Below are 13,792 nucleotides of genomic sequence, written 5' to 3'. Positions count from 1 at the left end.
TATAGTACTTCAGCTTAACTTCAAGCAAAAGTGTAGACATCATGATTCCACATGCCGCTTTTTAATCTACACGTTTATGAAATTATCAAAAAAAAAATAAGCTAAAATATGATATAACTTTGTAAGGAAAAGTCCTGGAGATACATGGCCTTTGGCCAAAATATGTGTTTTGTGTGCCGTAAAAATTCATCTGAACAATAAAAAAAGCAAAGCTTTGGTGCTACATTCCGATTCGGAACTTGAAATTCTGTTTACTATACACAGACTTCGCAGCCAACTGTTGAGTGTACAGGAAAATTGCCAGCATCGTACCTCGAGACCAGCTGGGGAGGCTCATCTGAACAATACTTTCGTGTAAAATGCAACTAACAAAAGTTAAGTACAAAAAACTAACTTTTAAGTAAGTTCCATGTAATATACTTTATAACTTTGTACCAAAAAAGATCGGGGTTTTCATTTGTTCAACAAAGTTTCATATTTTTGAATCTTCTACAACGTTACTGAATAAACTATTTTTCTATCTCCTAACACAAAAAGTTATTTTTTTTATTTTTAGTATAGGTAACTTTTCATACTTTTTGACAATTTGCGATTATGCGGGTTATTCATACAAACAATTGTTCCGAAGACACTTTTAAGCTAGGATGAAGGTGAAAGGCGCTATGGAATTAAGTTCCACTTTTCGCCTTATTGGACCACTGTGCAGTGTGGTCTAAAGCATAATGCCCTGCAACTCCTATCCCTGCCTCCACGTGGTACCGACTGGGATACGAGCAACCAAAAAGGTTGCTGCGATCTGCGATCTTCAGTCGGTGAAGAATGGTGAACCGGTGGAGACTTGGTCGTATGATGAGAGGAAAAGGGGAGTTGTTCTCCTTGGAGAGCAGCTTGCCCGAGCGTCTGTTCTTCAGGTTAGGGACGGCTCAAACAGCGACTGATCAGGTGGACGGCTGAACTATGAAATGCGGTGTGATGTAGCTGACGATCCAAGGCGGCAGCTCCGTCGCGAGACTAAGCATCGCAGCTCTAGTAAGGCAGCATACTGAAATAAATATACTACGAACAGTTCAGAGAAATCCTTTTTCATAAAAAAGAACATGTAGAACAAACTATGCGAAAAAATGGCCCAGTCAATCGCATCGCGCTATTATATCTATTTCAGCGAAGTGATCGACACAACAATGTCCAAAAATCAAGTAGAAACGCAACTGAGTATCAGGAATAATGCTTTAAAAAATACTAAAATTATATAAATATTCAAAACACTTCATTTACAATGTTGAAACATCTTAAGAAAGACGAATGAAAATTCGGCTTCACAGCGTAAATTCAAACTGCATGCTAATGTATGTCAGCAAAACAAAATTTTGTTGTCCTGCCGCATTACTGCAATATGCAACACGCGACAGTGTGACTAAACTGATGCGTGACTGAGAAAGTGCAGCATTTTCAGCTATCTGGCTTCGCATACAACCCTTCTGTTATTTGTCTACGAAAACTACACAATGTTAGGCCAAAATCGATAGTTGTCTGAACTTGTGGACAAAAAAAGATAAACATTTCATTTTTTATTTATTGTTCATTTTTTTTTATTATTATGTGGCCAATCACCGACGCCCAGGGAGGCGACTCCACACTCAGGACCCTAACTCACGACCCGTTTATTAACGGATCGGCGCCAACGGCTTTACTTCCTCATGCGATGGAAGGCGTGATCCCAGAGATTTTTCACCTCAGAAAATCTCCCGGTGTCGGCTAGGATTGAATCTAGACCAGTTGGGTTGGTTGTGAGTGAATCACGCCACCTCACAACCATCGACACCTATGTCGGCGGTGGGATTCGAACCCAGGCGTCGAGCGTGGTTGGCGGAGACGTTACCAATCACACTAGGCCCCCGCTATATATGTTTCATTTCAGTATCAATTCAATTTCAAATGCTATCTGCACGATAAACAGGATTTGAAATGATACTAAAGCTATTCCTAGTGGTGACGAGGAAGAGCAGAGAGAAAATTTTTGATCGCACACTTTGCGACATGAAAGCATGCAATTTGATAGGAAATGCAAATATATTCGTGGACGTATAATATTGAACCTCACCAGATGAAACTTCAGCTGTGCTTGTCATGCCGGATAGTCAAACAGAACACCAAAACGTGAAAAAATGTGCCGGTTTGCGTTCCAATTTATTCGCTATCACCAGCTTGTAGAAGAGGCGACCTGTGATTATATACCTTTTTGGTCGAGAAAAATGAGGGAGTCGAGCGACCGTAGCGAGGCGTGTTGCAAATCGCTCTAACTTTCTCCCTATTGCTCAGATCTGTATGAAAATTTGCAAAAATGTTCTCAAGATATTGTAGTTCAACATAATGTATTAAAAAAATTCGATTTTTTGAAAACAAAAAAGGAATATTCAACGACCTGGTTATACAATCCGGTTTCAGTTTATGTTAATGCTCAATCAATTATCTTGAACTCGAAAAAGCTTTTAAACAAAAAATCTAATGCAAACCATTCCATAACTTGCAGTAGTACTATACAGTTTACAGTTAACATACTTACATAAAGCCGCCCATGAATTTGAAGATCATAATTGCCACTACATTCTGGCTGGCTGCACAAAGCACGTTAAAGGTGGCATCCAGCAGGAAGCCGTACACCAGTAGACGCTTCCGGCCGTACATGTCCGAGAGGAAACCCCACAAAAAGGCTGACGAGATCATTCCTGTGTGGGAGATGAAAGGAGATAAAACGTACAGATGAAAGGCGATACTCGGAAGTCCTGCACTCTGAAACGGCTGTAAAACTTGCAGCCGACGCATTTGGAAGAAAATGCAATTAGACGCATTTCGCAAGGGTAAAAAACTACGTTCCGATTAAATGAAATTCAAGGATGAAACTACTGCTGCAAAGTGCGCCTTCATTACAGCACCATAAAGTTTCCTGGCAATCAGCAGTGCCAGTATGAAAATAGAGATCGGACCGGACCCGGATTTCAAGACATTACCAGTCGTTGTCACTATGTACAGGCTGAAATTGGAACTACTAATCACGGTAAACTTGTTCTCTTAACCCTGCGTACGGGTGCCACACTGTGGAACAAAAAGTACTCAAAGTTGGACATAACGTAGAGTACAAAATTTAGCGTTTTGTCGCAATGGAACTTTGACTTCTATATATTATACTCTTGAAATTGTAGAGCCAATTACTAAGATAAACGCATTCATTTCGAAATTTCAATTCGAGATAAAATGTTAGGAGTCCTCACATAGAGCTCATGTACAAATACCCAGCCGTAAACTGTGTATTTCCCATTACTCGTCAAAGGTGGTGAGTTATTTTACGGCGTGTTGTATGAGAGCTCTACATTAACCCTCCTATTGTCTATGGAAGCTTATATCCATCATGTTCCTTCCGCTAGTAAAAGCACAAAACATAAACAAAAGCGCTATTACTACCTGTCAAAAAGTGAGGTTGAAACATTCGATGCGATGTTCCATATTAAAACCTTTCTTTTTACCAATCTCAAGTTGTGCAGTCTTCAGTTGAATTATAAAGCTTTTTGGCAGCTCAGTCACATACTCTAACTGCAGGATGTTTTCCACATAGGTAATTGACCCTTACTTCTACTCTGGTGAGTGGTAAACAAACCCAAATTATACAGCCCTTTTTCGTGTTGATTAAATGTTCGGGCTTGATTTACCAAATGTTTTTTTCTTCAGATTTTTACCTCGATTTGCACAAGGAATTGACTTTTGTGATTTTTACGCGTTTTTACGCGACACTGATCCCAAGCTTGAAAAAACGACTCAAGTTGAACGAACCAATCGATGTAGTGACTGATACAACCTCAACTCGAACGTCTTTTCTCCGTGTTGAATTTCGCTTTAAAGTACCAAAAGAATAATAACACATCCTGTATGAGACGGCTGATAAACGACATCAGACAAACAACGACAACGAATGGCTGTCATTTTTTTCTCACCCTGTCTCTCTTGTTCGAATGAGAAAAAACCGATAACCCGGTGACACGCCGCTATACGATGTTTGCATAAAAATAAATGCGGAAGCTCTGTGATGACAAAGTGGGTAATATTTTGTTGCGTCACCGTTTCATCACACACAAACACTGTCTGCTGGTGTGAATGTCACGATAGGGTACTCATCTGCTGTAATGAAAAAAAAAAAAAACAAGAACGAGGCAGTAACCTACACTTTCTGACGCAAGAAAAACAAATCGAATGCTTAGCTACCCAAATAAACATTACTTTTTTCTTGTTGTCAAATTGTACCCAATATAGATTCCCAAAGTACGTACTATTCATTCCCGCTAGGAACATTCTTGTGACAGTTACCTGCATAGCATACGGCATTCAGGATCCCTTTATCCACCAGCGATAGGTTGAGGTCACACTCGGCACTGGGCAGCACATAGGACATGGTGGTTGTTTCGAAAACGGTTCCGATGCAGCAGGGCATCGCTACCAGCAGCAATAAATAATTAAACTTCCCGTAGCCGGTGGCTGCGATGGCCGTTTCAAAGTCTGCCGGACCTGACGAAAAGGGAACGGAAAGAAGAGAATTTTAAAAACAGTTCTTGCAGGTCTTGCTGTCAACTTCAGTCCTGGTTATGAGATAAATTGAGAGCAGCACTTGACAATTCATTCGAATTGAGCTGGGACTTTATTCACCTGAAGTTTCGTCTCACGGATTGACAAATGAGAATTTAATAACATTGTACTTTCTACCTTTTCTTTTTTTTTTCGAATCAACAGAATGACTAGGTTACTTTTTAGTGTATAGTGTAATCTACTTCTGCGTCAACTATGCGAATACAATTCATATCTGCCAGCACGATGTCAAATAAAGTTTTATGAACAAGTTTGAAATCATGCTCAATCGATCCAATTTACTTTTATTGCTTATCTGGCAACAACATGCTATGCGCGCTCTGATATTAATAAAGTTTAACAAAAAAAACTCCACGAGCGCTTTTCACATAACAATTGAAACAGCTCGTGAATAATATTTATTACTGTCTTCTTTTCCTATCGTAAAGGATCTATCAGACCGCTGCTTAATCATTCCGACTATTTTCATGGTGCTTCGCCAGTTTGCGTAACAATATAGTTGCTCCAGAATAAATCGAAATCAAAATCATCGAGCCAATCTTTCTGTTGATTTCTAGGAATCATGAATATGAATATTAAAAGCTTAACCACTGATAAGTTGATCGAATTAAAAACATCGGAAATTATCGAAAGTGAAATGCAAAACCAATACAATGTTGTACCGATTTTATCATTTACACAGCCATGAATATTAAGCTGATTACAACAAATACTGACAAAACAGGGACATGCTTTTCTATCGAATGGGTTACATTATTATCTAACAATATTTGCAAGATTTTTCTCGTTTTGGTAAATGAGATTTTCTAAACTGGATAGATTTAGGTTGCTCAAACTGTCGATTCTTTGTACGAAATTTATGAGTGAATGGGAAATTAAAAAATATCTGGTACATATCATGATCAAATTTAGTTTACAGTTTATTTTTTTATTTTTTTTTTTTTTGACGTCTTCCTTCACTATACTATTCTGTGAAACTGAATTGAACATGTAACGTTTTTGGTTGGCGAAATGGAAGATTTTAGATGCTAATAGCGCTCAAACAACTGTTCCGAATTCAATAGTTAATATACCCTTGGAAAGCTAAAATATACAGGTTTTGTGTAACATGATAATTTTAGTTACCATGTTCTTATTACTCAGTGAAAATTGCGGAAAAGTTTGAAGGTCGAATATATATGTTATGTTATGTTATATTTAAAAATTCCATCTGACAATTTTTGTCTTAATGAATAAAATTAACAACTAGAGCATGAGCATGAGCATGAGCATGATTGACCGCCCGCGTTTGCTACTCCGTTATTGCCAGATAAGCAGTAATTACACAGAGAACCAATAGATGATGCTTAGGACCAACATGCATCCTCAATGTCTAAAAACTGGTGACCTTAATCTGTTTATTAGGCAATACCAGCGCCGGCCGTATCCGAATGCAGGTCAAAGAAGGAGTTTGTATGGGAAAATGTTGACGTGATACTCGCTTTATGGAAGCCGAGAACACCTCTGCACTTCCACGAGGAATCACTGGGATGTTGGAGAAAGGGCAAGGTATACAGCAGGGTTCGTTTTGGTAAACGATGCGCTGATTTCGAGCGTCGGGTTCTTTAGAACAAGTGTCGCGCCATTACATCCGCCACGATAATCATAATGCGATTCGAACTGATTCAGTTTGACAATGTAACACCGCAACAATAAATCGAACGCATGGATACTGGATCTTTGACCGAATTGAGACAACTTCAAATGATTGGATATCTCCTCGTAAGGTGATCCTCTTTATACCGAAAGCTATTGCGCGTTGGTGATCTATCTGAAAATAAAACGGCCTCATGAAAGGTATAAGCACGGAGTTTCTAGGGGTTCGGTCAACCGGATATTTTCTATCTAACAGATCGACTAACGACGTCTCTCGTATTCACTTCGTCTGCTCTAAAAAGAAAACGATCCCGCGAAAAACACACCTGAAAAACGGAATATAGAAATGTTGCGCGCTTATTACGGAAACGAACCATGAGTATTTTTCTTGCCAAAACCGCGATCCTCTGCGTACGACGCGCGTGAAGTAGCCTTCGCCACTTGTAGCAACCAGCTATTTGTCAATCCCGAGTACACGTCGGCTGACGTGATTCTTTGGAAGCTATACATCGCGTTTTCGTTAGTTACGATATTTATCGACCGAACGAAATTTTCGGCTAAATGGTCACTGTGAGACATGAACAAGTATTCTGGGTATACCCCGCGATATCACTTCATTTCGAAAACGTTCATATGAGCAAAACTCTCTCGAGCCGGTTTACACCGAAGCATTACGCACGACCGCTAATTTCCCTTCTACCGACGCAGACGCTCAGGGACACGACATTTCGATGCGAATGTTACCTATTAAATAGAAAAATTGGCAAAGTTTCATGCATACAAAGCCTTAATTATTCAAAAACGCGGATATCCAAATTGGCCAGTATATTGAATTTATTAACAAAATGCCGAACTAGTCAAAATTGAAACACAGTATATAAACCAAAAGCAAAAAAAATCGAAAAAGTGAAACATACACACTTAGTCGTGCATTCATGTAATCCCTATTTACAAAACTTTGAAATAGTCACTCAAAAATCAATAATTGTTCAATAGCTAGAAAAATCTTGAAATGAAGCTTGACGAAATACCAACAAAATTATGTGAAAGTTTAAGTATTTAAATCTTGAAAGTATAAGAAAAGATTTTATAAAACTAGCTTATATTTGCTATTTCCCGGAAGATATAAAAATCTACTCAAGTTTCGAAAAAGAATCACTCAACCACTGAGCGAAATTATAAAATAAATCTCGCGTAACTTTTCAAAGGGACCCAAGTAACAATGACAGATTCTCTCTTCTCTCACTTTGTTTCGTTAATTACGACGTCATTATATATATTTTTTAAGCTTTCTTACCCTTAATCGAGATATAGTAATACTGTCTTGCTTACTATGCATTGAGTGTTATGAAATATGGAAAAAATAACATAATTATTGATCAAAGACAAAGTAAACAAAGAGAGTCTCTCAATGTTAGACAGGTCGCTTTGAAAAATTACTCGAGAAATGTTTTTTTGTAAATATAAACACAATGCACTTATCTTACACATCGAGTCAGCATTTCGGATCAAATGGCTGCTTCCAGAAATCATCATATAATTTTACTGGATCATGTCTGGCACAATGTACACTAATCTTCACACATTTATGATTGCAGCTTTAATTCCAAACTGCATAACAATATTCATAACTACACTTTTTCTCTGCAGATGGACGGTCCGAAAACAGTGATGAACGAAAAAGATCCACGCACAACGAATAGAATGGGGATTGTAATTCTCTTCAAGTTCTTAGGCACTTAAGCACGAGAAACCGCAAAAAAATTGCGAATTGACACTCTTAATGAATAAAATTAACAACTAGAGACGATTAACAATAAATAATTAGCGAATCCGCAGGCGACGTAAAAACGTGTTGATGGGTTCGTTGAAGTCGAACAGTTCTGAAACCTCGTTGAACCTCGTAGACATAAACCTAATTGCATCATGCTGGCCGTACCGACTAAACCTTGCCACCAAGTTCAAAAGCTGACGTCTCCGCAGATTCCTTTCTGGAGCGTAGAGAATCAATTCTGCGAGAATAGCGGGTGAATCGATTAAATTTTTCAGGACCTTCGCAACAAAAATAATTTGTGCGTTAGATCTTCTTCTCTCCAACGTCTCAATCCCCAATAACATGCAGCGATGCTCATAGGGGGGCAGCCTCGTAGCGTCATGCCAAGGAAGATGCCTTAGCGCCATTTTTCTGAACAGTTTCCCTGCGATCAATCCAGACCTTGTTGAACGGACACCAAGCGATAACCGCTGATTCGAGCATCGATCTTACCAGGGCGCAGTACAAAGCTTTCATGCACAGTGGGTCGCGAAATCCATCGGCAATTCTATAAATAAATCCTAGTTGCTTGATGGCTCTTAAAACGGCATCTTCGTAGTGTGCCCGGAATGTAAGCTGACTATACAAAATTACGCCAAGATCTCTAACTTGGCTTACCCGCTGAATAGCTTGCTCAGACAAGCTGTATGGAAAGCTAATTGATTGAAGCTTTCTGCTGAAGGTAATCACATGACATTTTTCTACACACAGGGTAATCAGATTACGGTTGCTCCAATTACTGAAGGCATCAAGCAACTTTTGTAGTTCCAAACAGTCTCCAAGACAGGCTCTAATCCGAAAGATTTTTACATCGTCTGCGAAAAGGAGTCGTGTACCTCGCGGTAAAATTGTAGCAACGTCGTTTATAAACAGTGAGAATAAAAGTGGACCCAGGTTGCTCCCTTGCGGCACTCCAAAAGACGTTGTAAATGACTCGGAATGTGACGACCCAAGACTGACATATACAACTCTGCCGGTCAGGTACGAACGAAACCATTTCACGAGCATAGCGGAGAGCCCCAGTTTATCCAGCTTTCGTAGAAGAATGTCATGATTAACACGATCGAACGCAGCCTTGAAGTTCGTGTACACAGCATCCACTTGCATTCCCGCGTCCATTGAGCGAGAACACAACGAAGAGAATTGTGACAGATTGGTTGTGACGGATCTCTTAGGATAAAAACCATGTTGGTTACTAGAAATATAGTTTTTGCACGATGAAAACGATGAATATCCACATACATTTTTCATACGATTGGTATAGTTCCCTAACGCAGTCTTCAAAAACATAGACGAAATGATTTCACGCATTCAGTTATTGGCTAGCAATGCCAGCCAATTGGCATCGCATTCATCACCCAACGTAAGCGACGAAGAAAGAAAGCAGAGATGCTTCCACGTGATTGGGTCTTCCCCCTAACCACCCAAGTTCCCCACACTGTGTGACGCTATAAAAGGACATTCCGTGTTGAGAGATGATCATTCTCTGCTAGCGTGTTGCGCAGTAAACAGTTGTTTTATTTTCGCTACGTTCGCTTTGTACGTTTGTTCGTAAGTTTTCATTTTTCGCGTTGGAAACCGACGCTACGGTGAACCCTGACATGGGTAAATCGAAAACCGGTTCTAGTGCGGGTAAACGGCCTCGACCTGGAAATGCCCCTGATTCTGCGGCTAAAAAGCTTTTGGCCAACAACAGATTCGCTGTCTGCGAAAACTCCACGGACCCCGAAATAGTGAAAAAAGAGAAAATTCCACCCTCCTATGTGGAAGGATTTCCGGAAGGTCTTCGTAAAGCAATTGTCTTTTACATCGATAAAGGACTGAAATGCACTATCCGTATGTGCACTGACGGATATAAACTGATGGTTCCGGCATTGAATCACTACGAGGCGGTACAAGTAATACTGCAGCAGCGTAAGGTGGAATATTTCTCCCATGACATTGAAGCAGAAAAACCGCTCAAGGTTGTTCTCCGTGGTCTTCCAGACATGGAAATCGACACTCTGTTAGAGGAACCTAAGGCAAATGGACTCAAGCCAATTCAGATCCATAAGATGTCACGCCACAACAAGACTCGGAAGTACCGTGACCAATTGTACCTTGAAAACCTGAAGAAAAATTCAACATATTTGGCGGATTTGCAGTCCATTCGTGCCCTTTTCCATATCATTGTAGCCTGGGAGCGCTACAAACCAGTTCATTGAGATGTGACCCAATGTTCCAATTGCCTGTTGTTTGGACATGGGACTAAAAACTGCAATATGGCCTACCGCTCCATCAAATGCGGCCAAACGCACGCACCCGACGCCTGCCAAATAATGAAAACTGCCGATCCTGTCTGCACAAATTGTGGAGCTGATCATAAGGCCACCAGTCGTACTTGCCCGAAGCGGGCAGAATTCATTCCGCAAAAGAGCCTCAACAAACAACCAACCCGGTCGGAGGAAGCTCCCAGTGAATAACGAACAAAATTTTCCCGCTATCGCTTCGGTGCTTAAGCCTCTCCCACTGAATAATCGTCTTACAACTTCGTTTGCCGATGTCGCAGCATCGAACCGTTTCTCGCCTCCCCCGGGACTTCCAGGGCTTTCAACTCCTGCCACTGGAATAAAGTTTACCCGAACAGACTCCGAAGAAATCAACGCAGATTCCCTTCTCACTACAGAAGAGTTCGTGCATCTCCTGGCCGAAGCATTCGTAGCCCTTCGCACTTGTAAAACCTGAGCTGAACAGCTGCAAGCAGCAGTTTCCATCCTCACCAAATATGGTCCGTGAATTTATCAATATCGCTAACTGGAACGCTTGCTCGTTAAAGAGCAAAACCATCGAATTCGCTGATTTCCTCAACGAGCGGAATACTGACGTAGCAATCATCACCGAGACACATCTAAAACCTGGCGCCAACATCTACTTCCCCCACTTTCGAGTTGCTCGGCTAGATCGAACCCACTCAACGGGTGGAGGCGTAGCCATCGGGCTGAGGAAGAACATCTGCTGCAAGCTGCTGCCCAGTTTCGACTTGAAAGTCATCGAAGTGGTTGGGGTCGAGGTTTCTACCCCCGGGCCCCGTCGACCCTATTATTATCATAGCCGCCTATTGTCCGTCGCAAGTCAGCTCAAATAACGATTCATCCTCTAATCTGAAATAAGATCTCGTCAAACTAACCAGACATCGGCAAAACTTCATCTCGGCTGGTGACCTCAATGCCAAACATCACGCCTGGGGCAACACTCGGAGCAATCCGAATGGCAAAATCGTCCACAATGACCTACAAGCATCTTCGTACATCATCCTGAGCCTAGACTCCCCCACCCGATTGAGCCGCTCTGGTGTCCACTCGACCATCGATTTCTTTATCACAAACATGGCGAACATTTCGAATTCGATCGTCTACCAGGAACTGAGCTCCGACCACTATCCAGTGGTTCCCGAAGTGGGCTACTCCACCAACCGATTTCGTGCTCGTCGTCGCAACTACCATCGTGCTGACTGGCCACGGTTCCAGCAGTTCATCGACACAAACATCCGCTACGACATCGAGCTTGAATTGATGGACGACATCGATCAGTGTTTGCAGATCATCGACGCACACTGTTTTCAAAGCTGCAAAAACGTGATCGAAATTATTTTGACCCAGAAACACTTATCGGCATCACTTCCAAACTTTAAACCCGGTGTAAACAATTGCGCGATTTAAGAGCCGAATTTAAAGAGTTCAATCACGGAAAAATTTCTCGCGAGTGATAATTAAAGGGAAACAAAGTGTCACGGTACGCGAATAAAAAGAAATTTGAGTGATTAGTGTTGTGTCTTGCCTCGAAAAAGAATTGTTTGCGGCGCCCTTTCCCAAACAAAGAACAATCAAGCGGCTGATAGCTTACGGGCGGTGCTTGTGTGTGAGTGACGTTGGCAAGTGGTATAGAAAAAGTGAAACATTACGTGTTTGTAAAATCGCCACAGGTCTGAGTATCTAAGCTCATCGTGTGCAGGTTACATTATTAAAGGTATGTGGAATAATGTGAGTTGCATGTGATAATAATATTAAAAATATGCTTGGCTATATGTCTGCACTGGGCATTGTTTTTAATAGCTTACGGACATAAATGCTCGTTTCCCCTGCCTGCCAACGGAATCTCACATACAAACTCCGATCATACTGGGCATACACATATTGAGCGATACTAAAGATCGATATATGTGAATCGATATTTAGGTTTTGATATTTAATCGATAACCTTTAATCGTTTTACAGATAACGAAAGTTCGATGTGTCGCAATCAATTTAATGTGTGCCACTTTAAATATTTTTGGTTTCTGTCTATTCCAGTGCTACCAGAATGACTGAAAATATGGAGATCGGAAACGAAGTTGACCAACTCCAAAGCCGTTCGCTAGAAGACGTTGCATCATGCTCGTCTTCGATATTGAACTCACCGGAGGTCAACGTCGTTGATTCGGAAACCTTTTCCGATGGTGTATCTACTGCTGTGGAGGATACAGCGATGGAAAGCCATGAAGAGTCGGTTCAAGTCCAAGGGGCTCTTCATGGCAAGAAATTTCCCAGAAGACTGTGTGGCTCGGAAAGGAAGTGGTTCAAGAAGTTGCTTGAAGATGGGCACGATAGAGACGAGGCCTGTCTTCTCGCAATTAACCCTTCGAAAACGAGCCAAAATCAGACAGTCAAGAGACCGAGACAGATCGACTCCTCTAATTGCAGTGAAAGCAATCCTCTTCCAAAAAGGAAGAAGGAATGCCAGACTTCTACTGCTACTCGGAATGAGTCAGTGAATAGGCGGATGGAGGTGATCAGAGGTAATACCCCTGGGACTGCAAATAGCCCGGTCGGTAAACCTAAAGCGCCTCCTACCTACACCGAAGTCCTTAGCCAGTTCAAGGTTGGACTGATGCCTAAGGACTATCCGATGTCTCGGCTCTCGACTACCATGATGGAACTAGTAGAAGAGTCCATCCTGGCTATAGTCGTTGATAAGAGAAAGGAACAATTCAAGCCCAAGTTCACCAACTGCAGGTTTAGGTCCGGGTTAATGGTAATAGAGTGCCAGAACCAGGAAACTGCAGACTGGCTGAAAGGAATCGTTCCGAGTATCAAGCCATGGGAAACAGCTGATCTGATGGTTGTTTATAGTGAATCTATCCCGAGACCAGAAATTTTAGCTGTCTTCTTTCGCAAAAGTGAGAAAAACGACAATGAAACCATATTGGCTCTGGTTGAAGGCCATAACGACATTGCCACTGATTCTTGGAGGGTGTTAAAGCGCAAGCCCATCAAGAATCATGTGCAGCTTATCCTGTCAGTAGACGAAGCGTCAGCGAAAAAAATCGCTGATTGGAACTACAAACTGAATTATAAATTCGGAATTATATACCCGCGGAAAATCAGGGCTGGTCGAAATTTCAATAATGCTGTAATCGCCGAAAAAGTTCTGCCTTCACTACCGAGTGATAGCAAAAACCGGTGTAAACAGCCTGTTCAAGGGAGCACACCTGAGGGAGAGCAAAACAAGCACTCAATGGTACCCTTGAATAATCACCGTACGCAGGGGGAGCGAAAGAAGCCCCCGGGAGCAAAGCTGTACCGAGATGGACGACAAGAACATTAAGTTCATCCAGGTGAACCTGCATCATGCAAAAGGGGCAAGCGAAATCCTTTGTCGCAGGTTCACCAAAGAGAACATCAACGTGGCTATTGT

The 13,792-nt window shown here is 41.5% G+C and overlaps 2 protein-coding genes across 2 annotated transcripts in view; one reads left to right on the top strand and one right to left on the bottom strand.

Annotated features, from left to right (window-relative positions):
* The window catches only part of LOC129733887 (uncharacterized), a 302,189-nt gene that overhangs the window by 215,065 nt on the left and 73,332 nt on the right, over positions 1-13,792 (top strand). The gene's annotated exons all lie outside the window — the stretch shown is intronic.
* The window catches only part of LOC129733883 (synaptic vesicle glycoprotein 2B-like), a 70,146-nt gene that overhangs the window by 41,375 nt on the left and 14,979 nt on the right, over positions 1-13,792 (bottom strand). Inside the window, exons 2-3 of the mRNA XM_055695463.1 lie at positions 4,357-4,554; positions 2,564-2,726 (exon numbers count right to left, since the gene is read on the bottom strand). Of these exons, the coding sequence (XP_055551438.1) occupies positions 2,564-2,726; positions 4,357-4,554 (361 nt within the window). The remainder of the gene's footprint in view (positions 1-2,563; positions 2,727-4,356; positions 4,555-13,792) is intronic.

The sequence above is a fragment of the Wyeomyia smithii genome, chromosome 1 (genome assembly GCF_029784165.1).
Source record: "Wyeomyia smithii strain HCP4-BCI-WySm-NY-G18 chromosome 1, ASM2978416v1, whole genome shotgun sequence".
Lineage (NCBI taxonomy): Eukaryota > Metazoa > Arthropoda > Insecta > Diptera > Culicidae > Wyeomyia > Wyeomyia smithii.
Note: the sequence above shows the minus strand (reverse complement) of the source record. Positions and strands in the feature narration are given on the sequence as shown.